This window comes from Ctenopharyngodon idella, chromosome 20 (assembly GCF_019924925.1).
Source record: "Ctenopharyngodon idella isolate HZGC_01 chromosome 20, HZGC01, whole genome shotgun sequence".
NCBI classification, from domain to species: domain Eukaryota; kingdom Metazoa; phylum Chordata; class Actinopteri; order Cypriniformes; family Xenocyprididae; genus Ctenopharyngodon; species Ctenopharyngodon idella.
In genome coordinates this window covers 12,215,309-12,240,077 of record NC_067239.1, presented here as the reverse complement: position 1 = coordinate 12,240,077, position 24,769 = coordinate 12,215,309, and the positions used below count along the sequence as shown (strand labels likewise).

Genomic DNA, 24,769 nt, shown 5'->3' with positions numbered 1-24,769 from the left:
TCCACTCAATCACGGGCAAACCCCTGAGTCGTAGAAGGGTCAGTCGTTGTGTGGGCCCCCTTCAACTACGGATTGGAATTCTTCATCTGGAAGAAATTCACCTGCTGGTTCTTGAGGAATCCACCTCTGACGTGGTTTTAGGGCGCCCGTGGTTAGAGCAGCACAACCCTACCATCTCGTGGAGAACGGGTGAGATCCTGAAGTGGGGCGATAGTTGTTTCTCTAACTGTTTCTCTGAGTTTCCTGTTTCCAAGTCTCCTCGTTCCAAGAACATCTCCGTCTGTACCACCTCCATCGAAAGTCCTGTAGAGAAACGCTCCGTGGATATTCCATCATGTTACGCCCCCTTCAGTGACGTCTTCTGCCCACAAAGAACCTCCAAGCTGCCTCCACACCAGCCATGGGACTGTGCCATCGATCTGCTACCGGGTGAGCCAGTGCCCAGGGGAAGGATCTACCCCCTGTCAATACCGGAGGAGAAGGCCATGGAGGAATACATCAAAGAGGCCCTAGACCAAGGTTACATCCGCCCGTCTACTTCCCCTGCTACTTCGAGTTTCTTCTTTGTGGCAAAAAAGGACGGAGGCTTGCGGCCCTGTATTGATTACCGTGCTCTAAATAAAATCACAGTCAAGTTCCGTTATCCCCTTCCTCTCGTCCCAGCAGCTCTGGAACATCTCCGTGGTGCCACTGTGTTCACCAAGCTGGACCTCCGCAGCGCGTATAACCTCATCCAGATACGCGAGGGGGATGAGTGGAAGACCGCCTTCGTCACGCCCACCGGCCACTATGAATATCTTGTAATGCCGTATGGCCTGGTCAACGCCCCCTCCGTATTCCAGGATTTCATCCATGAGGTGCTCCGGGAGTTTCTCCACAAGTTTGTCCTGGTCTACATAGATGACATCTTGATCTACTCCCGGAGCCTGGCCGAACATCGGCACCACGTTGCAGAGGTCCTCCAATGCCTGAGACAGTTCCATCTCTTCCTGAAGGCAGAAAAATGTTCATTCCACCAACCCTCTGTACATTTCCTGGGATACATCATTGATCACAGTGGCATCCGGATGGATGAGGGGAAGGTGGAAGCTATCAAGTCCTGGCCCACTCCATCTACCATAAAAGAACTCCAACGCTTCCTTGGCTTCGCAAACTTCTACCGTCGCTTCATCAAGAATTACAGCTCCATCGTTCATCCACTCACCATCCTGCTCCGGAACCAGCCCAAGTCTCTGTCCTGGACTCCAGCTGCCACCAATGCCTTCGAGGCCCTCAAAGAAGCCTTCACCACCGCTCCCCTCCTCGTCCACCCCAATCCAGACCTGCCCTTCGTAGTAGAGGTGGATGCCTCCACCACAGGAGTGGGAGCGGTTCTATCTCAGCAGCAGGGGACACCAAGTAGGCTCCATCCATGCGCCTTCTCCCGCAAGCTCAACCCGGCGGAGGTCAACTACGACATCGGTGACCGCGAGCTCCTAGCGGTCAAGTTGGCTCTGGAGGAATGGAGGCATTGGTTGGAGGGAGCCAAACACCCCTTCCTGGTCCTCACTGACCATAAGAACTTGGAATACCTGCGAGCTGCGAAAAGACTGAATCCCCGACAAGCACGCTGGGCTATGTTCTTCTCCCGCTTTGATTTCTCTATCTCCTATCGTCCTGGCTCCAAAAATGTCAAAGCGGATGCCTTATCTCGTCTCCACGCTCCAGATGAAAATAATGAAGAACCAGAAATTATTCTCCCCGAGTCTATCTTCGTGAGCCCTATCTCCTGGTCTGAAGAGACATTACCCTCCTCCAATGCCTCCACAAACGCTCCGCCGGGTTGTCCACCAGGCTTGCATTACATCACCAGGACACGACGCACTCCACTTATCCACTCTGCCCACACGTCACTTGGCACTGGCCACACGGGGGTCAATGAGACCCTCTCGCTGCTGAAGGAGCTCTTCTGGTGGCCGAACATGGCAACGGACGTCAGATGACAGCGGACCTTCGTCGTTCCCACGCTCCCTCCTACCAACCGGGACAGAAGGTCTGGCTGTCAACACGGGACATCAGACTGCGTCTGCCCTGCAAGAAGCTGAGTCCCAAGTTCATTGGCCCATTCACCATCACCAAGCAGATCAACGCGGTCACGTATCAACTCCAACTCCCTCCACAATATCGGATTCACCCCACTTTCCATGTTTCACTTTTAAAGCCTCACCACCCTTCTGTTTCTGTCTCCACTGCCGCCGAACCCCCCCTTCCACTCCTCCTGGACGACGGTCCAGCCTACGAGGTTCGTGAGATCTTGGACTCCCGGCGCCGTGGTGGTCTACTTGAATATCTGGTGGACTGGGAAGGCTACGGTCCCGAGGAGCACTCTTGGGTCCCCAGAAATGACATCCTCGATCCCAATCTTCTTCAAACATTCCACGCCAACCATCCCGACAGACCTGCCCCACGTGGAAGAGGACGACCACCACGACGCCGGGGTCCTCGGCCCTCAGGAGCGGGCCGTGGGAGGGGGGGTACTGTCACAGACACGCCAGGCTCCACCGTCAGCCAATCACAACGCACCCAGTCACCAGAGTACTGATCACCGGCACCTGCACCTCATCAGTCACAGTATAAAGAACACTTACACACATCACTCCATGTCCGGTCTCGTTTGCATCTAGACTTACCTGTATGCTTACCTTAAGGACTCCAAGCGATCTACTTACCTGCCTCCAGCGTCTCCTGTTCTCCTCGTGTGAATCCCCGTCTGTGTGTGAGTGTTCTCTGTCCTCTACGTCAAGATCCTCCAGCATCATTCAAGTTCTCCACTTCTGCAACCACCAAAAGGACAGTATCACTATTCTACACTCCATTCATCATCACTGCTTTAAGTTTTATTCACATGCACTGCTGTTCAACTCAACTGGTATCAATAAACAACCCTGTTTGTGAACTCCTGTCTGCAACCCTTCTGTGTTGTAACATATATATGGATCACAAGTGTCCAGAACTTGCAGTCTGTTCACATATATTTGAGAGGTGATCTAAATATTTGTGGCTTGAAACATATGGAAAATTGACAGGCCTGTGCTGCAGTTTTATGGATGTTTTGCTCATCATGTCTCTGTGCCAGTCATGGGACTGAAAACTATGAATTGCTGTGAACAGCTCTTAAGTATTTGACCCACCAATAGGGTATCTGTATGTTTAAGGACATTACATTTAAGACCTTTCATGACTTTGTGCAAGAATTTAAGATTGAATTTAATTAAAAACCAATGAGGCATAAGAATATTTTAAAGGAGACATAGGGTGCGTTCCAATTCGCATACTTAGGCACTATTTGATGACATTTTTATTATAAATAGTGCGAGTAGCGTGTTCACAAAAAATTCAACATAGAAAACGTACTCTTTACATACCCAGATGTTGGACACTTCATGCACTCAACTGCCGCAGCTTTAATTATGCAGTAGAGGGAGAGAGGCTATCAGAATCTGACAATGACAAAACCTTATAAAATTCATACACTACATGGATGAGTACATAGTGCATAAGTACATATTTTATATAAGTGCATACTATATAGTGTGTCATTTGGGACGCAACTATAACTTCAAACAGGATAACATGATCAATGAACTCTATCACAGGTCATTAGAGCTGGACAATAATACTTTAGAGACCAATGGATGCCCTGCACCAATTAATTATAAAGGCATAAATTAAAACCTTCTGAATGATCATAGCGATGTGAAAATAAGTGTAAAGCAAAAAAACCGCTTATGCTAACCTGCAAACAAATCATCTGCCAACAGGTCAATATAGAAAGAGCCATATTAAATGAGATGACGAGAGTTTAAGCTTTGTGCTGACTGTGCCAATGACAAGATTTTGACTGTGTATGTTAATCTGGTATCAGATAAAGTGGCATTTCTGTTTTTTACTGAAGTGTAATAACAAATTAATCTGTGCTTTTCCTTCTATTAAAACTACATTATCCAGGCACTGTTTGATATGACTATTTTATTTTCATACAAAAAACAAAAACAAACAAAAAAAAAACTGTAATAACATTTTACAGGTGAAGTGCCTCTAATACATGGATGGGCAATTCCTGCCCTGGAGGGCTACCGTCCTGCAGAGGTTAGGTCCACCCCCTAATTGAACACCTCTAAAAAAAAAAAACCTAACCAAAGTCTTCAGGATTACTTGATGATTACAGGTAGATTTGTTAGACTTGGGACGGAACTCAACTCTGCAAGACAGTGGCCTTTCCAGGACCAGAACTGCCGATCAATGAACTAGTGTCACCAAATTTAATTGTAAAAACTCTCTTTGTCTGTCATACTAACAGATCCACTCCAAATTCACACCAATCACCATTTTGCCTCAAGAAAATATTGGTCAAAAATTTTAAAGTACTATTTATTATACATGTATAAATGTTTGATCACTTTGTCTAGTTACAGAGACTTATATACACAAAGACGGCATACTCATATTACTATTAATGGGAGAAAGTGCAAAGTGCAATATGGTGGAATAAGTCCCGCCTTGGTAAAGTCTTCGTGTCACTGTAGCTGCTGTCAGAAGCTTTTTTTTTTATTCTTTTTGAGCATAAGTAACACAATTTTTGAGACAGGTGTTGTAAGACTTCATTGGAGATTTCAAATATGAAGTTTAATCATAAGTTTTGTGAACAGCTTTGGAGAATTTGATGTTTCCCCATTCAACGAGATAGAAGCTGCACTTGCATGACTGAAATAGCTGCCCGAGATGTGTTTTAAAGATGGCCACCGAGTGAAATGACTTGCTTTAAAGGGACTTTGCTAGTATAAACACAGGTCAGGTGGCGATGGTAAGTCTGGGGGCGTTGGGCATGAGAGGGCTTTCCAGGTGTGTGTAGTCTTCAATAAGATCTGAGATAGATGATAATGCCTCATTAAATCCAGCCAACTCCATGCCATCCACTGCTAGATAATGATGCAAGTGAGCCTTTGGGGAGAACAAAAAACACCATTATTACATAGTGTACATATGGACATTTAAGTCACACTTAAAAATATAGGAATGTGAAGCAAAATATCAAACCATGTAACTTTTATTTTAAATGACAATTTTAAATGATCACACGTTTGTAAGATAATACAACTACTTTAAATAGTGAAATGTGTATTTTTTATTTATAATGTGTAATGTGTATTTATTTATTTATATTTATATTTTATTTAAAATACTATCCTGTAAGATATGACAACTTAAGCTCTCTGATTTCCCTGAAAAGTTTAAGTGTTGTGGCGCTATCATCTCGACTCCTATTTTCTACTTATTTTCTAACTTAAACTGAACTAGGGGTGAACTATCCCTTTAAGAATAAAGTTAAGAATATTTTGTATTATTTTCAAAATTAAATTCAACATAAAATCAAAACTGAGAAATCTTATTCACTGGCATCATGTTGACAGATGAGGTCATTAAAATTACACTGTTATGATAGTTTGATTATAAAGTATATTTGAGACTATAGACTATATGATCTGGCTATATGAGATTATAGTTTGAATTTATATAGCCCCTTTAAGAAGATTTTTATGAATTCGGCCCCAGCCAGTGACAACACTACTGACTCATTTAATGATTTAAGTTGCAAGCAATTACAGTTGAGGTAATTGTTTGGTAAACCTATTTTAAAACGGGATTATTTTAGCAATGTTTGCTGAAACTATGGTGCTAAAATAACACACTTTACTTTTAATTTGACCTCTTAAAATCCAAACGCATGATATGAAACCATTTACTTCCCCTTAAACTGTCATTATTGAGAGAACTAGTGTCTGCGCATTAAAAAACAAAAAAAAAACAGAAGGCAATTATGAATATGTAACGTGTGAGATGCTATACAGTGGTGTTTTGGGACACACCTTCCTACGGTAGAGTTTCACAAAACGCTCCCTTAGTTCAAAAAAGGTAGATTTCACACATGTGTTGTTGGCTAAGGCCAACAGAGAATGTGAGTGACACACAGGAGGGACTGAACACAGGCTAGTCTTCCATCCCTCCTGATTCCATGTGACAAATGGCAGGGTGGGCTTTAGCCTAAAAAAAAACAAGAAAAAAGAACAACACAGATTATTCTATACTTTAAAATAGAGAGACTCCAGTAAATGATCTTGGATTACATACAGATTACTTCATTAAGAGAGAGTTTAAACAGCGTTTTGAAGTGTCAAAGGAGTGCTTCTAATGCAACGCCTTTCAAACAGTAGACAAAAACAACAATCACAAAAAAGAAAACAATTCTGCGAGTTGGCAAAATTATAGGATAGCAACTTTTAAGGATAAGACAGTGGATGAAACTAAAGAAATATAAATAGTCATATTTCATTAAAGTTGCAGTACAGAAGTTTTGCCATGTCTATTGCCATCTCTGTTAGTTACTTGTGTAATTATTTTTACTTATTTATTTTTTAATGTGGATTGTGCTTCAAACACACGAACAAGCTAATAAAGGTCTTCAGGATCACTAGAAAGCTACAGGTAGGTGAGTTTGATCAGGGTTGGAGCTAAACTCTGTAAGAAACAACATCTCGAGGGCCAGAGATGCCCAGCTCTATTACCTCGTTTACCTGTGGTATTAAGATGCGTTTTCATTGATCCGATCACAAGTGGTATTACCATTTACATCTGGTATTAAAGGGACAGATCACCCAAAACTGAAAATTCTGTCATCATTTACTCACCCTCATGTTATTCCAAACCCATAGGACTTTTATTGATCTTCAAAACACAAGTGAATATATTTTTTAACACACATACATAAAGAACATCAAAGACGTTTGAGTGTCTGTTTAGCATATTTGATGTGCACTGAACATTGTTTATATGTGAATAAAAGGCTGAAAGTTAAATCTGTTCATTATATAAAGCTATCATGTCTCTTCAGATGCTCTGAAGTCTCAGTCTTTGGGAAAGTAGCCCATCTTCGATTCTTTGTAGTTTATTGTGCCTACAATTTCACCCCCCCCCCCCCCCCCCCCCACCCTACCCTAAGAAAGCAAAAAAAAAAAAAAAAAACTTGTATCTACACGATTCACATAAATGACACATTCTAAATCAAAACGGCGAATTTCACTGAAAAGCAACTAGTTTGCAGGTATGTTACTAGGTTTTAGAGTGAGAAAACAAAAGGTTAGGATGGAAAAAAAATAAACAAAAGGCTAAACAAATCAAATTATGGGACAGACTAACCGCTCAATATTCCGGCGCAGATCTGACAGCTGAACGTTTCCACGCAGCATAAGAGCACAGGCCAGATACAGGTTGTGTTTGGGGTCAGCTCTGATCAGCTGATGCTCCTTACTGAATGCATCTGAGAACATCTGATCCAGCCTACAGAACACAACACAGCATCCACTTGGTGACGACATAAGACACTAAGGCTTCTGTGGCAGGGTTTTTCAACTTCAGTCCTGGAGGGTCACTGTCCTGCAGAGTTCAGCTCTAAAGGGGTTCATGTGGATTTCACTACATTCCAAAGTTCAAGTCCGGTGAACTCCGACCTGTGAATTTGTGACCTACTCTTTAACCTCTTCATTAAAATAAAACAAACTTTAAAGTTTCAGGTTTGCAGCGTTGCAGGAAAGTGGAGTATTTTTACATTTCATTTTGAATTTGTTTCTAAAAATCATATCACGACAGTTGCAGTGTCTGAAGAGATTTCATATTCTCAAAATCTAATCTGACAGCAGCTAATAAAACATACCAGAACAAGCTAATTAAAGGGATAGTTCACCCAAAAATAAAAATTCTGCCATCATGTACTCATCCTAAAGTTGTTCCAAACCTGTATGAATTTCTTTCTTCTGTTGAACACACACACACACAAAAAAAAAGATATTTTGAAGAATGTTGGTAACCAAACAGTTGATGGACCCCACTGACTTCTATGGTAAGTTTTTTCCATACTATGGAAGTCAATGGGGTCCATCAACTGTTTGGTTCCTGCACTCCACTTTCCTGCAAAATAACTATCCCTTTAAGTACTTAAAGATTACTTCAAAATTACAGACAGGTGTGTTTGATTAAACTTTACACTGGCCCTCCAGAATCGAATTGAAAAGCCCTGCTGTATGGCAATCCCTAGACCCTAAATAGTGCATCCCTAAATAGCACATGGAAGTTGGGAAATAAGCAAGGAGTGAAATAAATGAAGTGAGCAAATTCAGATGAATTAGAATGTTACTTACAGATGGTGAAAATATTTTTTTAATCATCTACAGAATTATATATTTTTTTTGTGTACAGTCTTGTGAGTTACAGGCAAGTGATCAGCTAAGGACACAAAAGACGGAAAGCACAAACCACTCCTCCCACCTCCACCTTTTTTCAGCTTTGCTATGCTTCTGAGTAGAGCATCTCTGAGTTTACTAAAAATCTAGCCTTGCAAACACACAGAGCGGCAGACTATATTTATATATAATAAAATCACAGCATTTGATGTTTTATATATTGTTTCATATGTTAACACTGATTTTACTCATAAAAAATAGGCACCTCAGTGAAATGAGTAAGCAATGTTAGTGAACAATAAACAATTATGTTGTTAATGCCTAAAAACAATCAACATTTCCTTATCCATATGATTTAATTTACTTGATTTTAATATTCTTTTAAAATATTTTCATGTTTTTTTAAACAAGTGATTTATGAAAAAGGTACTAGAGCCAGCATAAATAACTTACATTGTAAAAAAAAAAAAAAAAAAAAAAAAAAATTAATAAGAAAAGTGCAAACTGCATCTATCATTCTCACTCGATCTCGTTCTCTCTTTCTTTTTGCTTTTTCAGCATGTCAGTCCTCTTCATGTTGGATTATGGGAAATAGTGCTTTAGTGAGTATACATCGTATGTAAACTCGAAATCAGTGATTCTCATTCTTTTTGACTCCAAGGTCCCATGTCAGAAACCTAACTGAACTACAAATCAGTTTTTTTACTTTTTATATATTTCATAAATGATGTTTTTATATATTGGGCATTTGAGGCAGGTGTAAGAGCAGATGAGGTGAAACTGGGTAAAAATGACTGCAAATGTATAATGACAAACCTGCGTGGCGGTACGTTTACATCTGCAAGTGTGTAGAGAGGAGTTAGACTGGACACAAGGTAGTGTAACCGCGGGAACGGTACCAGGTTCATGGCTATCTCATTCAGATCCATGTTGAGAGAGCCCTCAAAACGTGCTGAACTGCAAGAGAAGAAATCGAATGAGTGATCAAATCTCTTAATAAAATATAAAAAAGAATCAAAGATAACATTACCAGTTACATTGCTTTCTATAAACTCTATTTTTATAACTACTTTTACATTTTCTGGTTCATAAAAAAAAAAAAAAAAAAAAAAAAAGGATTTAACTACCGTTTTTATTAGTGGTCGACTGAAATATCACCAATTGCCATTAAATATTTGCATCGGCTGATAAGTTTTTCAGTTTGGCTGATGTGTTGGCGCTCCAGACTTTTATTTTGACGGGGCTGAGAACACCGGCTCTGAGAACTCCACACATCGCTCCCATTCTCCGACTTCATTAGTTATTAGTTAAGCTCTGTTTAACAGTTTTGTCTAAAATGTTATTAGATATAACTGTTAAACAAAGAATGTATACGAAAAAGTATTATACTAAAGTATTCAGCAAATACCCAATTTATATCATTTAAACAAATCTTTGAAAATTTAATAAACATTTATTTTCACAAACCTTGCAGACTTAGTCGAATCCAGCTGTCAGATATTCTGAAATGTGCATTGTTAGCCTGCACGGTCAGTCCGTGTAAATTGAATTTGGACAGAAGAGCTCAGCTCCACTGGAGATGTACGATCGACAAACTTTAAACCCTTGATTCCAAACTATGCTGTGCTATATTCAGTTGCCCACTATGTCATATTCATGTCATTTTCATTGTGTGCTGTATGTAAAATTAGTGTTACCTTGTTCTTTATTTAAAAAAAAAAAAAAAAAAAAGATTTCCAATGCACACAAACTTACCAGATTACGAGTCCACTGTTGGTTACAGTGTTTAGCGTACTTCCTTTTTATTCATTCATTTATTCAATTCCTTTATTTGTGAAAAATACTGGCCACCCTGCTATCTAAGATATCGGCATCAGCATCGGCCATCAAAAAAAAAACAACAACATGGGTCGACCACTTGCTTTTATGTGATGACCTTACTATCCATAATCAGTGCTGGTTAGATTACTTTAGGCCAATCAGCTTTGTATTCAAAGTTGCAAAAACATAAAAGAATACAAGAACAACAACATAAGAAGCATGATTTATGATTTGGCAAGAACCCACTATAGCACGATATTAGTAATAAATATGACTCACTATGAAAAATGTTTATAACAATGTTAACTTTTCATTAAGAGGCACTGTGGCTGTAAATGTAGGTAAAGGGCAGACGAGGTGACAAATATTTCTCCTAATATTTCTCCCAATATTTCTCCCAACTTAGGACTGACCTCATATAACACGTTAACATATGCGTTTTATTCTAAATCCTTAACACGTTAAAATTATTTAACACAAATAAATTACTGAAGCACGTGAAATTGCTTCATTAACAGGAGTTTATCACACTGTGAGCATCTACAATCATGCAAGCACCTGTAATCCTGGTAGACGGAAATTTATATTCTAACCCTTTAACCCATTTACAATCAGATCATTTTAAGCTGGGAATGTTTTCAGTCCAGTGATTCAGTAAGCGAATTCAAACAATCAGTCCAAAATAGCACTAATGTAAAGAAAACCAGGCTGATTACATCAGAGATTGCAGAGAGAATAGAACCTTTATTCAGGTGTTTCGAGCCCTCACGCATTGCGCTGTGAAATACATACTGAATGGAGCGTCAAAACATCCCACCGCTGTATGGCCAGATGATAAGCAAACTACATTTCTCGGCTGGGTAAAGCAAACCAGCGTCTCGCTAGTAAAATTTTGATGGATGAGGATTGCAATCAAGGTACAGACAATTGTGGCGACGTACAGGAGTTGTACTGTAAGCACATACGATTTTTGGCATCTCCATGTGGTCGCAACTTGACTTGTAAAATGTAAACAAGCTCTGTGATGTTGTACTGTACACATACTATACACCAGGAATTCTGAAAAAAAAAAAAAAAAAATCTGTAATGTTTTTTTTGATGGGTGCTTTGGTGTGCACAAATTTAAGAATTATAAGGATTCCTTGTATGATTTGGTTATTTGGTGTCCTTTTGGAGTCTTCAAGTGTCCCTTTTTGGAAAGACACCATTTACCTTGAAAAAAGCTTGCAGAAAATACAGTTTTTTGAAAATCACCCTTCAGTCTGATGGTTTTCTTTGCTGGATATAGCAAATGATGACAACATGAATGTGTTAAACAAGATAAATGGTGTATGCTTAATTTCAAGGCAAGTGTGTGATTAATCACAGTTAAAAATTTTAATCTATTGACAGCCCTATATACACATATATATTATATACATATACACACAAAATCATTCCTGTAATTCCTATTTAAATGGTTATTTTTGTGTTAAAATCATTACTCTTATTATGTTCTTCTCTTTTAATGCCTAATGTAGGTTTAACTTCACTTTCACTACTGCATAAAGCACAATGTTTTTTTTAGCACATGATTTAGTACCTGGTAATATTGAGAAGTAGATTGGCCACAATGTTGTTCATGGCATCAAAAGGTTTTTCGACCTTCACCACCCCTCCTTGTCCAGAGATGATAGTACAGTCCTTCTTGATGGTGCAGCCTAGTTTGCCAGTGTTGGACATATACTGTATCTTACCAACAATATCCACCAGAGACTAGAATAATAATAGAGAAAAATAAAAATTGTTATGATTTGTTCACCATCATGTCATTCGAAAACCGTACGAGTACCCGTATGTGTTTTTACACAAAAGGAAAAATTGTGAAGAACATAAATGCAGCACTTGTTTTCACACAGCAAAACTGCAGTGATTAGGGGCAGTGCTTTTTTTGTCCCAAACAGAACAATAAAGCACATTAATACTAGTCCATTTGACTTTTATGCTCTTCAAGTGTCCTGGTGGCATGATACGATAGCTTTGTGTGAGGAACAGACTAGTCATTATTCACTGAAAATCTTTCCATCCAGTCTCATTTGCACATCAACATATTCAAATTTAATGTGTTTCAATTGGTTGAGACATGTGACAAGATGACAGAATTTTCAGTTCTAAAAACCCTTTAAATTTTTAAGAAGTCATACCTGGTTATCGACCGGCAAGACACAGTCTGCATGTTCTGTGAGTTCTTTCATGGCTAGGACGCTGTTGTAAGGAGAGGTGATGACATCATCTTCTGCTGTCGGGTAAACGGAGGTCACTATCCGACATATCTCTGGGAACTCCTCTTCTAGAAGCTTCAACACAAATGTGCCTAACCCTGAACCAGTCCCTAAACACACAAATGTACGCTTGGGTCACCACCAAATCTGAACACAGGTAACATGACAGACATCAGAAGCTCACCTCCACCCATGGAATGAATAAGGAAGAAGCACTGAAGGCAATCACAGTGTTCTGCAGCCTTACGGACTTGATCCACAATCTGCTCTCTGTAGGTCAAGCCATATGTGTGGTGCCCAACTGCCCTAAGAGTCATAGACCAATCATATGGTCAATCACTGATCAACAGTCAAAAAAACAATGCATAACTAAAAACATTTCAACTTGTTTCACATCAATCTATACTCCATATCCCATAATGACAAAGCAAAAAACAGGTTTATAGACTATAATTACCAGCACACGTCAAGCTGTTTTGTACTTTTTACAAAAGAGAAATGCTTTCAATGTGGATGTGCAAGCAGTTTCCGTGGTAACAAACAATACCTGCTTGTAAAAGGGAATGAACATATCCTGTATCTGAGGCTAAATCACTAAATATTTAGAATGCAACAGCTCATATACAATTTTTTAACTCCAAAAGATTGGCCAACAGATGATAATCACACATTTTAATGATGCAAAAAACGCAGCGTGAGGGGCGAATATGAAAGGCTAAAAAAAAATTACACCTATGAGTTATATCTAATATCAATGAATTGGGGGCACAGGTTTTCTTATATATAAGGAGGGGACAATAAACTAAATAAAATTCAAAAACAAGTTTAGAATTAAATCTAAAATCTATGCATATACGGAATCGAAATTTGATTAAAAAATTGAAAATCAATTTTTAATCAAATTGTGAGATTCCAAAAGATTCCCACACCTAGCAGCTATGTGCTGGCACAACTGCTATATCCCATCCCCTTCCCAAAGGCTTGGTAGGGTGCTTTGCCAGACTGCTGAGAACGTTGCCTTCATCAAGACCCAGGTGTTAAGACATGGCAGTAATAACAGTTTAATAATTTAATAACAGTAATAATCTCTGTTCATCTCTTCAACAGAGAGTATGCTTTTTTTCATACTTTGGGTCCAGCATGTATGCTGCTGTGTGTACTGGCTTCATGCAGAATTCTTGGTGGTGCAATTTTGCAAATTTCCAGTTTATTCCCATTATTATTTCATGTTAAATCCCATGGAAAGTTTTCAACTTTTCAAATTTTGCAACCCTACTCTGTGGTATAGTGTTCCCACAGCATAAGCTACTGAAGTAGTGTCAAATGAACCTATGAAAGGGAACGTCCCGGTTACATATGTAACCCTGGTTCCATGAGTGGGAAAAGAGACACTAGGCAGCTCTGCCATACTCTACAAATAACTGCTACAAATACCTCTTAGAAAAAATAAGTTACCACTGGTGATGTGTTGTCTCTGAGGGCAGCATTTGCACCATCAGCCAATGAATTGGTGTGATTCACTTGGAGGGTGTTCTCATAACATCAGCTACTGATACAGTGTCTCGTTCCCTACTCAGGAAACCAAGATTACATATGTGTTTTCCATTTCCTTTTTGACTGTGAAACAATGGCTTGGGCTAGTGCTGCCACCTCGTGCGAGTGGTTAGAGAAAAGATTTAGAAAAGATATATTAGAAAGGATTTCTAATGGGGGGAGGTCATTGAACAGCAGACGATAATTCCAAGCAGGTTATGACAGGTACCCGTGCTTTTAATTTACTTATAGCAGAATCTCAACCGTTTCTCTCTTTGCAGAGCATATAACATCATACTGTCCCGCCTTTGTTAGAACTGTGTCCATTTTAGAAGCAGCCATTCCACAAGCATGCATGTAATCTGTGTGACAGAGTCCCTGCCGAGACAGACTCTCACCAGTTGTTCCCTGAACCAGAGACATCACTTATGAGTTGTGTGCTGTTGAAGAGAGAACGCAACGGTCCTTGCAGAATCTCTCCTAAGACTCCCTCCTCCATGTCCACTAATACGGCCTGCAGACAAAGACACACAGAAATTTGTTTTTCTATTATGTTAGGGACTTATCATTGACTTCTGTTGTTTTTATTAGGAATGGTCATTTTGTCTATTTGAGTACTGATTAATATATTAATCAAATGAGTACATGAGAGGTAAATTTCTCCTTTTTTTTTTTTTTTTTTTATTTGTTGATCCATGCACACAGCCTTGTACACAGTACACAGACATCTTTGGCTGCTGCTCTTTTAATGTCTTTCCATAAGCGTAACATGTAGGCACTGTAAGCCAAACTGCACACATCTCAAACTCACTCTCAGACATACAAAGTAGCAGTCAAATACTACAGTCCTGTTACCATGCTCCAATCCCAATACATCACCTAACATGGTGCTCACCCTGGCCTTTAGAGATGTGATCCTGCCCCCTGTAGAGTCTGCTCCACCCTCTCTCCTTCAAATACATCACACATACACCATAAGTACATACATGAGATCCCACAATAACTCAAATGGATCAGCAAAGAGAGGAAGACGTGGATAAACAGAGTGAACAGAGTAGAAGAGAGTCCAAGAGAGAGAGGCTACCTTTGGTCAACATTTCTAAAGAAGCTGCTCAGTGCTTCATCATAAACTCCTGTCTGCAGAGACAAGAGAGCAAGACTCAGTTAATGTTTTCAGATCAGAAATACCTCTGATATCATGTATATTGTCCAAGGGGTATGTAAACTTATGAGCAGAACTGTAATTGTTTAGATGTATGTTAATGTCCACATATCGGATATATATCTGATGATTTAAAACCACATTTGGAACTGGCTCAGGATTAGGGCTGGACGATTAATTAAAAAGTAATCCAAACCAAAATTCAGAACCACTAACCGATGTAATTTTCCAATGTCGATTATATTGTTTTTTAAGCCTATTAATACTTTCCCCTAAAAACATACTACCGTGTGTGTAGTCAAGTGACTCCACCCCGTCCAGTCAACGGCATGGAATCAACACGGACTCTGTTGTTAATTTTAACCTCTAATATCATGGTAATGTACCAAATGAGAGGGTTCTCTGTATAGTTTACAGCATTAGTTGGGAGAGAATGTTTTTTTCCTTAAGAAAATTAAGGATTTTATTCATTAAAATCGGTATCGGCAAAGAAATTTTGTATTGGTGCATCTCTATGACCAAATTCTTATTTCACGGTATGAGAAATTTTTTACAATTTCAAAATAACGATCCACCGGTACATCACAATATAGTTATTTTATGTTATTTTATCTAATTATTAAAAATTAAGAAAAAAAGAAGCAAATTACAAACAAAAGGACAAATACAATATAACAAAAATGATTTTATTTCCCCAGCTACAACAGGATTATTTAACATGTAGTTAAAATTAGTTCAGAAATGTAATAATCAAATGTAAAATACATTTAAGCTATTTAATCTAAATTTTCTGAAGAGACTTGTTTGCTTTTTAAGCTTCTGGAAGAGGTTTGTTCTTGTGCGTCATTCAGGTTAGGTTGAGCTTCTGCTTATGTCCGCTGAGTAAAACCTAAATTAAATCTGTTCATCATAAAAAGCGATCGAGTCTCTTCAGAAAATTTGGACTATGCTGTATGCTACAGTCATTTTTTTAAATATATAATTTTAACATACGGTAAATATTCAGATTTCTGATCGTCATCTTTTTAAAAATATATATATAATTCTTCTGCTCACTGGCGCCCTCTCCAGCTAGAGGGGCCCTACGCAACCGTTCACCATACCTAAAAACGGCCTTGTATGCAACACATATACTGTAGTTTCATGCAAGAATAATTAGAAGAATCAAGTATTTTGAAAAGCAGCTGTATAGTGTTAAAAATGATTTCTCACTTGATTGACATGTGCATGTTCTCTGAGTGCAAGGTCCCAGAAGCGACAGCCCACCTGATTCCCACACTGACCAACTGGGGAAAAAAAAAAAAAAAAAAAAAGACATACCAAACATGAGGAGGCAAGATGAGACAAATTCTTGGCCAGGGGCATCAAGCCACTGTTTTGTGCACCAATAACAGCTTGACTTTTTTTTTTTTTTTTTTTTAATACATGTAAGACACCTACTTCTAGCATACTTGTAAACATTAATCCAAGAAACATGTTTAAATTGTACATATTTGTCAATTTTAACAGTGGTTTATTTATTTACATTTTTATTTGTTTAATAATATAATGATAATTTCTTAATTTAACCCTTTCACGCATAGCGGTCACTACACTGGACAGCTATTAAAAAAGCATTTTCTTGCATATGCGCAAGTAAGAGTCAGCCTGTCAGAAATGCCAAGTTGCTCCGGGATATCAATCTATTCCTTCTATCCTAAAAGGTAAAAAAAATATATATATATTAGTCGACTAATCGCAGGTTTATATTAATTTATTTACTTAAATATATACTGAGAAGAATACTAAACCATAATGAGCATTTAATTATATATATATATATATATATATATATATACACATATATATATATATATATATATATATACACATATATATATATATATATATATATATACACACATATATATATATATATATATATATATATATATATATACACACATATATATATATATATATATATATATATACAGTGGGTACGGAAAGTATTCAGACCCCCTTAAATTTTTCACTCTTTGTTATATTGCAGCCATTTGCTAAAATCATTTAAGTTCATTTTTTTCCTCATTAATGTACACACAGCACCCCATATTGACAGAAAAACACAGAATTGTTGACATTTTTGCAGATTTATTAAAAAAGAAAAACAGACACATCACATGGTCCTAAGTATTCAGACCCTTTGCTGTGACACTCATATATTTAACTCAGGTGCTGTCCATTTCTTCTGATCATCCTTGAGATGGTTCTACACCTTCATTTGAGTCCAGCTGTGTTTGATTATACTGATTGGACTTGATTAGGAAAGCCACACAGCTGTCTATATAAGACCTTACAGCTCACAGTGCATGTCAGAGCAAATGAGACTCATGAGGTCAAAGGAACTGCCTGAAGAGCTCAGAGACAGAATTGTGGCAAGGCACAGATCTGGCCAAGGTTACAAAAAAATTTCTGCTGCACTTAAGGTTCCTAAGAGCACAGTAGCCTCCATAATCCTTAAATGGAAGACGTTTGGGACGACCAGAACCCTTCCTAGAGCTGGCCGTCTGGCCAAACTGAGCTATCGGGGGAGAAGAGCCTTGGTGAGAGAGGTAAAGAAGAACCCAAAGATCACTGTGGCTGAGCTCCAGAGATGCAGTCGGGAGATGGGAGAAAGTTGTAGAAAGTCAACCATCACTGCAGCCCTCCACCAGTCAGGGCTTTATGGCAGAGTGGCCCGACGGAAGCCTCTCCTCAGTGCAAGACACATGAAAGCCCGCATGGAGGACTCCAAGATGGTGAGAAATAAGATTCTCCGGTCTGATGAGACCAAGATAGAACTTTTTGGCCTTAATTCTAAGCAGTATGTGTGGAGAAAACCAGGCACTGCTCATCACCTATCCAATACAGTCCCAACAGTGAATCATGGTGGTGGCAGCATCATGCTGTGGGGGTGTTTTTCAGCTGCAGGGACAGGACGACTGGTTGCAATCGAGGGAAAGATGAATGCGGCCAAGTACAGGGATATCCTGGACGAAAACCTTCTCCAGAGTGCTCAGGACCTCAGACTGGGCCGAAGGTTTACCTTCCAACAAGACAATTACCCTAAGCACACAGCTAAAATAACGAAGGAGTGGCTTCACAACAACTCCGTGACTGTTCTTGAATGGCCCAGCCAGAGCCCTGACTTAAACCCAATTGAGCATCTCTGGAGAGACCTAAAAATGGCTGTCCACCAACGTTTACCATCCAACCTGACAGAACTGGAGAGGATCTGCAAGGAGGAATGGCAGAGGATCATCAAATCCAGGTGTGAAAAACTTTTTGCATCTTTCCCAAAAAGACTCATGGCTGTATTAGATCAAAAGAGTGCTTCTACTAAATACTGAGCAAAGGGTCTGAATACTTAGGACCATGAGATATTTCAGTTTTCTTTTTTAATAAATCTGCAAAAATGTCAACAATTCTGTGTTTTTCTGTCAATATGGGGTGCTGTGTGTACATTAATGAGGAAAAAAATGAACTTCAATGATTTTAGCAAATGGCTGCAATATAACAAAGAGTGAAAAATTTAAGGGGGTCTGAATACTTTGCGTACCCACTGTATAGGCGTAATATAGCCTATTCGACGCTCAAGCGCGCACAAAAGGCTTGCCCCAAAGCACTGGAAAGAGTAGGCTAATGATTATGAATGTGTTTATTAATTATTTACTAATAAACTAGTGTTTTCTGAGTCAGTGTTGGCTGCAAAGATGAAGCTGACGATGCTGCCTCGCCATCTTCGCAGTATAGTGAACGCGCCTATAGAGAGAAGTGTTGTCAAAAATATCGATATTTCGATGTGTATCGATACTGAAATATCTGAAACGATTCCAATACTCCTTTCTGCAGTATCAAATTATCAATACACCGATATCAGCTATGCTTTCTTGCTCTCTTCTCTGACAGCAAGTTGACACGCACCCGCCTCCTCTAATTCAGTCGTCTCATTCACTCCGGTTAAATAGTGTTAGTGTGACCGGGTCTGAATTCTACTCATTCCCGCAGATTTCGCGCTCATATCTGAAGCGCACACACATAATAAAAGCTGCCTCTGACATACAAAATGAATGCTTTTTCATAGCTTATTAATGGTGAAACACACTCAAAAATAATGTCACAATGCCCAACTTGGTGAATATTAACTTAAACACATTCGTGAACAGTTCAGGAAGAATGTGTACTTGGATCCATGTGGTCTGTGTCAGGTCTTAAAGGGATGGCAGCCTAATAAACGTGCTGCTCTCTATGTTGTTAATGTTAATCAAGCAACAGACAAAGAGAAAATCACTTACTACTCTTGACTGATTAAGTTGTGTAACTTTAATTGATTCATCTGTATTTCATTTTTACAATGAAGATTGTGCAATGTTATTTTAAATTTGATTACTCCGTTTCTTTATTCAGTTACTTACCTTACTACTGTTAGACCTACCTAAAAAAAAGTAATGCAGTCTATTTAATTTGTATTATTGTTCCAAACAACAACAATTTGGAACAACAATTTGTAAATTACCCCATTGTAAAAACAAATACACTGAGTTAACAAACATTTGTGAGATAATTGTAATGGTAATTGATTAACATTTATATATGAAAAAAGCTTTATCATACAAAGTGATCTCTTCAGAAGAAAGTTTTGATTGCTTAGACTTTCAATGAATTAGACAAAAAATATATATTAAAAACATCTATATTACAGTATATGCAGCATTTATCTGTATGACCAAAAATGACTGGTGACTTCACCATGAGTTTTTTTCTTCCTGCAACTAAACGACTAATAAAATTTTGGTCGATTAAGCCTCTTCTAGTTGACTAACGATTAGTTGATTATTAGGGGGCAGCCCTACTGATTACCTAATGCATGCTACTTGTAATGCTTTACTTGTTACATCAAAAAAGTAATCTGATTACGTTATGCATGTTACTTGTAATGTCACCCCCAACACTGCTCATTTCAGATGATATTGAAAACACAAGGGCCCGTATGTATAAAACTTTTCAGAAATGCTCTTAAGAATAGTCTTAAGTTTTGACTTAAGTGTCAAAAAATTCTTTTTTAAGAGTAGGAGACTTTTATAAAGAAGGTAAAAGCAACTTTTAGTAAAGTCTAAGACTGATTCTTAAGTGCTGACTTAAGTGTTGTGAACTAAGGACTACAATGATGTCCACTCAAAATGGCCACCCTCAACCTCTGAATCAGCCAATAGCGAGCCTGCAAGGGTGAAGTCACAGCAGCATGACACCAATCATTTAATGTTATTATAAAAAAAATAAAAAATAAATCATTTAAAAAGACACTGAAACGTTTTAATATTTAAATTTATTTTTAAAAGTAGCTTTTCTTTGTGAATCTTTTACTATTGATATATGTCTCCTCATTTACAATTAGAGCAATGATGCGAACATGAGATCCATCATCAACGGCTCCAACAACTCCAGGAACGCCCACTATCAACATAAAAGTGATTTGCTTTTGCTGCACATTTGATGGTCAGTTGGAAAATCAATGAACTGCCATAGAGTAGTTACCCAATGTGATGTCCAGCCATATGAAAATTGACATCTTCAACCTTAATTCAAATATTTGTTAAAATATGTAATATCATGTAGCTGTGCTTGGATTCAATTGTTTCATGTGTGATAATGAAATGAAATTTCAAATTATTTCAAATTATTTTTGGCCAGGCTGTCATGCAAAAACAAGAGGACCAATGAAATATTAAAAACTGATTATGTTGTAGTCAATGTGTGCTTTTTTCTGAGCTTTTTTGTTTTTCTGAAACCCGTAGCTATAGTTTTTTTTTTTTTTTTTTTTGGCCAAAAATTTTGTCAGATAAATACCTTTCCTTAGTTTAGTGTTTTATTATTCCCTCATATTTTAAAACATTTAAATATTGTAGGATAATTAATAAAAAAAAATAAATAAAAAAAAACTGTGCACATCACTTTTGGCCACTATGTTTGGTGTGGTAAGCTTACTGTCGACTGATAGGCTCAAGTCATCACCGGTGCACTGCTGCATTTTTACAGTTACTAAAAAAAGGTAATTACTATTTCATTTCTACAGTCAGAGCACTGATTTGTAAAGTGGGAAAAGTTGTTACATTTAAAGTTATAAATTCAAAGTCATTAAATGTATTAAAATGCATTAAACATATTAATTATTGTTTAAGTAATATTTATTAAATTTATTTAAAGTTACTACATTTCTTATTAGGTCAGTTACAAAAAGAATTGTCAATAAAGTTTATATCATTTTATCAACTCCATGTCATCATTTAACTCCAATATATCATATCTTCATTGGAAAGTGTGTGTCTCTTCTTCTTTGCTGCCATCTTGTTACTCCTAATTAGGTTAGGAGACCTCTCCAGCTCTTAAATATTTAGAAGCTAAGACCTAGTCTTGACACTTAGGAACATTTGTGAATCTTACTTATTCTTAAGTCTAGGAATAAGAGTAAAATTACATCATTCTTAGAATTTTGACACACTTAAGACTAAAATTTTACTCTGAGCTGCTTTACATACGGCCCCTGATCGCTAGGTTTTCCACAGTCTGAAAACATCAATAGATCAATGTAGATTTCGTTCAATGTAGAGTTTTTTTCAGAGAGGAGAGCTATGGTAGAAATGTGTCCATTTCAAACATAATCAGAATTATCAGCTAATAAGGGTAAATAAAGATAGACTGGAGGGAGCGTGAGCATTATCTACATCAGTGTTTCCCAACCAGGGTGCCATGTAAAAATATACTTCAAACATTTTTAAATTGCTAAAATGTGTATAAAAAAAAAAAAAAAAAAATTAAAAATAAATAAATAAATAAAAAGCATTTAATATATACTATCAATCTCTGATGTCTCCAATAACAACAAATGATATACACAAATTCATAATAAAAATGCAAATCACAAGAAAGGTTGGCCTGAATTTCGGCATGGGATTGAGCGTAATTTTCATTTTTTGTTCTTACATCCAAAGTGCGCACACAAAAGCTTTATTCTATTGTATTTATATGTGCTATTGTTAGTATTTTTTTTTTAAGTTTATTTGTTTTTATTTTATTACTGACTGTTTAAGTTCAAACCAAGCTATCTAGTGCAATTGCAATAAAATCACCCCATTGTAAAAACACAAATATACTGAGTGAGCAAATATTTAGGTCAGATAGTTGTAATGTCTGTAAAATCTGTCATCATATAAAGTGATCTCTTCAGAAGAAATTATTGATTGCCTAGACTTTCATGGGTGGACAAAAAAAAATTGGATAATATTAAGAATATCTATATGATAGTATATGGCGGTTCTTCCCCGTGGTGTTGAATATTGATACTTTTTTTTAAAAGGTATCGTATCGAGGTTAGAAATTCCAGTATCATGACAACACTAGTGTAGCGTGTCACAAATTTTTGCAAATTTTCAAAGGGTGCCGTGACTGAAAAAACGTTGGGAAACACTGGATCTACACAGTCTGAGTTGAGTTTCCACAGAGTTGTACCTTCACCAGTTGTAGAGATCTTTGATGGAATCAAGTCCTTACGTTCTGATAACAATGACACGTGACATTCAACTTGTATTAAGTTCTTTGTCTGCAGGTCGAACGGGAACAAACAATTGCATTTGCAATAATTGAATCTGTATTATATTTTTTGTATTTATATATATAATTGGTTTGTCAAATACACAAAGTATTGCTGTGTTATTACTGTATTATTTTTAATACAGTATCTCTTTAGTTAAAACAAAAAATGCATACTGTCCACATATCTGAAAATCTATTTGAAAAATATGTGGGAAAAAAAGTTCAAAGGATGTTGGCAAAATACAATATTAGGTGAGGAGCTATGTAAGGTAAGAGACTGGCTCTCTAAAAATAAACTCTTATGGCATTTAGGTAAAATAGAATCCATATTATTTAGGTCTAAAAGTAAACTGAACAAGGTTCCTAACATGTCTATCAAGGTAGGGAAATGTGTAACATCAAACAGAACTTCTGTTAATTATCTCGTTTGTGTCATTGACAATGAGTGGCGCAAGTATGGCTATGAAAACTTCAGGTAAGGTTAAGGCTAGGACAAAATTGCTTGCTAGATGTGTTAATTTTCTGGATAAACAAAATTTAAAATTACTTTCATCACGTTTAGTGCAATGTCACTACTTTTTTGACTAATAAATGAAATCAAATCAAATAAAAAAAAATCTTGTTTTTCATGCTCTAAGAGCAATAAGAAAAAGTCCTGAAGTTGTCATAATTCATGCTTGAAAGGGTTAATTTTGAAAGTGGCACACCAATTCCCCCGCAGCCTCCCCATATAGTCCATATCAGTGGTCTTGCCTTGACAAATTAATATTTTCTAAAACACCACCCACCCGCAAAAACTTGGTTTTGTACCAAAACAGTGGTTTGTTTTAACAAACCTAGCAGTTGGCACGTAGCGTATGTAATAACGCTATTAACTGCAGTATGACCATTAAAGATGAACTCTCTTACCTTGGACTACTATGGACTGTGTCATCTTTTTAGGTTAATACAATTTCATTAAACTAAATTGAAATTTGTTACACCATCGCTGTCTAAGCGACGTCCATCTGTAAATGTTATCTCTTGTTCTTTAGCCGTTGTTGTTTGCTATAGAAACAGTGGGCGTTTCGCGCGTTGAAGTCAAAAGAGTCGTCGGTTGATGACGTATCACAGCGCACCAGGAAGTTCTGTTCTGTTTGTAGTTTTTCCTCTTACCATTTTCCTCTAAGCATTTTATCCACAAATGTGGATGTTTCATGCCTCCCCTGTCTGTACTTTCCAATAATGATTTAAATAAGTATTAAAAAGCTGGGATTTTGTTGTATTTAGTTGATAAAATAATTTAGTATAATATTTTGGTAATATCCCTTTGATAATTTTGTTCTCATAAAGGTGTTTTTGTATTTAGATGTTATTACTTGTCCTTTGGAGCCTGTGCAGATATCATCATTTGTCACATAATATTTTAAACTTCTCCTTTTTAATATATTAAAAACAACACACTTAACAATACACTTTTAAACTTATAGATCACTTTAGAAGTGGAAGGGGAAATGAATATGCCTAGTTAATCAACTGACTGTCTTATACAATATGAAAGCAAGGTTTTTATAGTTCAGAGATGTAAAACCATTATTTCTGATTAGGTTGAATCTTAATGTTAAAACAAGATCAAAAGGTCAATACAAATATTATCAAAAACCTTTATGCCATCATTCATAGCTTCCAATATAGTTTAATATTTACATTAAAGTAATCTTAATATTGCTATGAAATGAATATGAATTCATGTTTATGTTCAGTTATCACATTTAAAATAGTTTTGTTCAAGTGTTCTAACTATAGCATGTGCAGTTGACATTTCACAGGAATTCAACATCTTCATCATTACACCCGTTGTCTATTAAACCCAGATACAGAAACAAAATAAGTGAAGTTATTAAACGTAATTTCGGGAGGAGTATGCCCATCTAATCTTCCAATTAATACCAAGGTATAAAAACCAGCCTCTTACCTCTTCTTCTTGTTAGTTCTTTCGGCATCCCTCCTCCTCCCCTTCTCCTCCTTTTTGTACAATTTTGCCTATGTTATGGCGGGCAATCAGAGCTTGAGTAGAATATCCTCTCTGAGCCCCTCTATAGCAGACAGCAAGCCAAATCTGTTTACCA

The 24,769-nt window shown here is 37.4% G+C and overlaps 1 protein-coding gene across 2 annotated transcripts; it reads right to left on the bottom strand.

The window, feature by feature from the left end:
• Nucleotides 1–4,566: 4,566 nt before the first annotated feature.
• tube1 (tubulin, epsilon 1) lies at nt 4,567–23,745 on the bottom strand. Of its 2 annotated transcripts, XM_051876129.1 has the most exons (12): nt 23,571–23,745; nt 16,263–16,336; nt 14,973–15,025; nt 14,784–14,838; nt 14,287–14,402; nt 12,540–12,661; nt 12,278–12,465; nt 11,677–11,849; nt 9,090–9,230; nt 7,234–7,374; nt 5,907–6,081; nt 4,567–4,980 (listed from the first exon to the last, which is right to left on the bottom strand). In XM_051876129.1, exons 1-12 carry the CDS (start codon nt 23,593–23,595, stop codon nt 4,831–4,833), a joined length of 1,413 nt encoding a protein of 470 aa, XP_051732089.1. In that variant the 5' UTR covers nt 23,596–23,745; the 3' UTR covers nt 4,567–4,830. The 2 variants fall into 2 exon arrangements, with proteins under 2 accessions (XP_051732089.1, XP_051732090.1); XM_051876130.1 differs by lacking the exons at nt 4,567–4,980; nt 5,907–6,081; nt 7,234–7,374; nt 9,090–9,230 and adding an exon at nt 9,248–11,153.
• Between the last annotated feature and the right edge of the window lie 1,024 nt (nt 23,746–24,769).

Bases quoted from the DNA above. Each gene is read 5' to 3' on its own strand.
- tube1 (XM_051876129.1), bottom strand. From the start codon at position 23,595: ATGACACAGTCCATAGTAGTCCAAG. The intron at 9,231-11,676 runs GTACTAAATCAT...CTTCTCTTGCAG, and splicing joins CTACTTCTCAATATTACCAG to TTCAGCACGTTTTGAGGGCT. The intron at 7,375-9,089 runs GTTTGTCATTAT...TGTGTTCTGTAG, and splicing joins GTAAACGTACCGCCACGCAG to GCTGGATCAGATGTTCTCAG.